This window comes from Salvia hispanica, chromosome 3 (assembly GCF_029641045.1).
Source record: "Salvia hispanica isolate PSC_SH4W2 chromosome 3, Shi_PSC_v1, whole genome shotgun sequence".
Classification (NCBI taxonomy): Eukaryota; Viridiplantae; Streptophyta; class Magnoliopsida; order Lamiales; family Lamiaceae; genus Salvia; species Salvia hispanica.
The window spans coordinates 14,126,650-14,128,575 of NC_142694.1; the positions used below are offsets into that span (position 1 = coordinate 14,126,650).

Consider the following 1,926-nt stretch of genomic DNA (forward strand, 5'->3'; position numbering starts at 1 on the left):
CTCTCTCTTCAAAACTAAACCAAACCAAACCAAACCAAAAAAAATCCTCTCATTCTCTCTTTCTCTCTCTCTAAAGTGTTGCAAGAGAAGAAAGAAAGGCATAGAAGAAGATGGAAGATCCGTTCCCGTCGTCGTTCTGGGATCACTACGCATCGAGCGGTTGTACGTTGGCGGAGATGCTGGACTACGCCGATGAGAAGAGCAACTCATTAGGCTTCATGGAGCTGCTCAATATGCACGATTCCGCTGCTTTTCAAGAGGAGGAGGAGCATCCCAATCAGAATTCCAAGCTGCAGGAGTCGTTGAATGCGCCGCAAACGCCGAATTGCTCCTCCATTTCGTCGGAATCCAGCGACCGCGGGCTGATTAACAAGGAGGAGGAAGATGGAGACGAAGAAGAAGAAGAAGAAGATGACAATGACCAGAAAAAGAAGACCACCAAACAGTAAGTACTATCTCTCTCTCTGTATATATATTTCTCTCACTAGAAGTGTAGTGTGTTTTTTTAGTGACTGTTTTTTGATTTGTGGAATTAGGTTGAAGGCAAAGAAGACGACGAACCAGAAGAAGAAGAGAGAGCAGAGATTTGCTTTCATGACTAAAAGCGAGGTCGATCACTTGGAAGATGGATACAGATGGCGAAAATACGGCCAAAAAGCTGTCAAAAACAGCCCTTTTCCTAGGTAGTACTACTAGTATTAGTATTTGCTTTCCTATTAAATAAACCTTCAATTGCAGCTTTTTTGATCAAACAATGTTGTTGTTGTTGCAGGAGCTACTACAGGTGCACGAACCCGACGTGCAATGTGAAGAAGAGGGTGGAGAGATCCTGCACCGACCCCACCATTGTCGTGACCACATACGAGGGCCAGCACACGCATCCGAGTCCCCAGTCGCAGCGCCCTCACGCTCCGCCTCCTCATCCGGGATTCTCCACCGCCCAGCCAAACATCCAACACCAACTGATAAACTACTCGCTTCTTGCGAACAGCTACATGGGAGGCGGAGGAGGAGGAGGAGGAGCGAAGCAGCTGAGCTTCTGCTCACAGCCGCCGGCTTTAATGGCGAACAATGGTCTTCTTCAAGACATTGTGCCATGGCCTGCGACTAAGAGAGAAGATGAAGACCAGTGATCTAACAAAATAAGGTTGTCTCCTTTTTGTTGTAGTATTGGTAGATCAAAGTGACATTTTGATGGTCCATTGTTTACAGTATGTGATTTCAGAAAACCCTAATGGTGGAGTCCTTTTTTTTTTTATCATCATGATAATGTAGATTATTGTAGCTTATAAGGTATAGTATATACATCTATTTTGTTTCATTTTTACATTGGAATTACATCATATTATTGTGAAAAAGGATTTGGTAAAGTGGAGAATATTGGGGAGGGGGTGGTGGGAATGGCACAGAAAAGGGAATTGACTAGTTAATTGACGGCCGACGTAGGTGTTGTGGGTGATTAATGCTTTTGAGATTTTGTGGTTGAATTCAATGAATGTAGGGAATTATTGAGGTGTGGTAACTTGTAGTGATGAAACACGTTAACATAATAAAACCCAAGTGAGAAACGGATTTTGGAACAAGACAGCGGTCGGTGCTCGATGCCTCCTTAAATCCCATCCCATGTGGCTATGACTCTGAGTGGGAGAGGCATTCTTTCCCCACAAAGAACACTAATGTCGATGTGCTAGATATATATGTGTATGTATGTATGTATAAATTATTAGAAAAAATTTGGCGGGGACACAACTGCACCCATTAATGGCAAAAACTACTCCCATTTTAAGTAGCTAGTTGAAAGTCAGCAACACTCATTTTGACTGATCAAACATGCGTTAATGTATGCATGAGAGAAGATTAGGTCATTGCACCAATAATAGCCATAAATCAAGTCTCTTTCTCTCTCTCTCTCACACACACATGGAT

The 1,926-nt window shown here is 43.1% G+C and overlaps 1 protein-coding gene across 1 annotated transcript; it reads left to right on the forward strand.

Moving 5' to 3' along the window:
- On the forward strand, nt 1-1,327 carry LOC125209923 (WRKY transcription factor 23-like). Its single transcript, XM_048109500.2, has 3 exons — nt 1-445; nt 537-683; nt 773-1,327. Exons 1-3 carry the CDS (start codon nt 111-113, stop codon nt 1,131-1,133), a joined length of 843 nt encoding a protein of 280 aa, XP_047965457.1. The 5' UTR covers nt 1-110; the 3' UTR covers nt 1,134-1,327.
- Nucleotides 1,328-1,926: the final 599 nt, after the last annotated feature.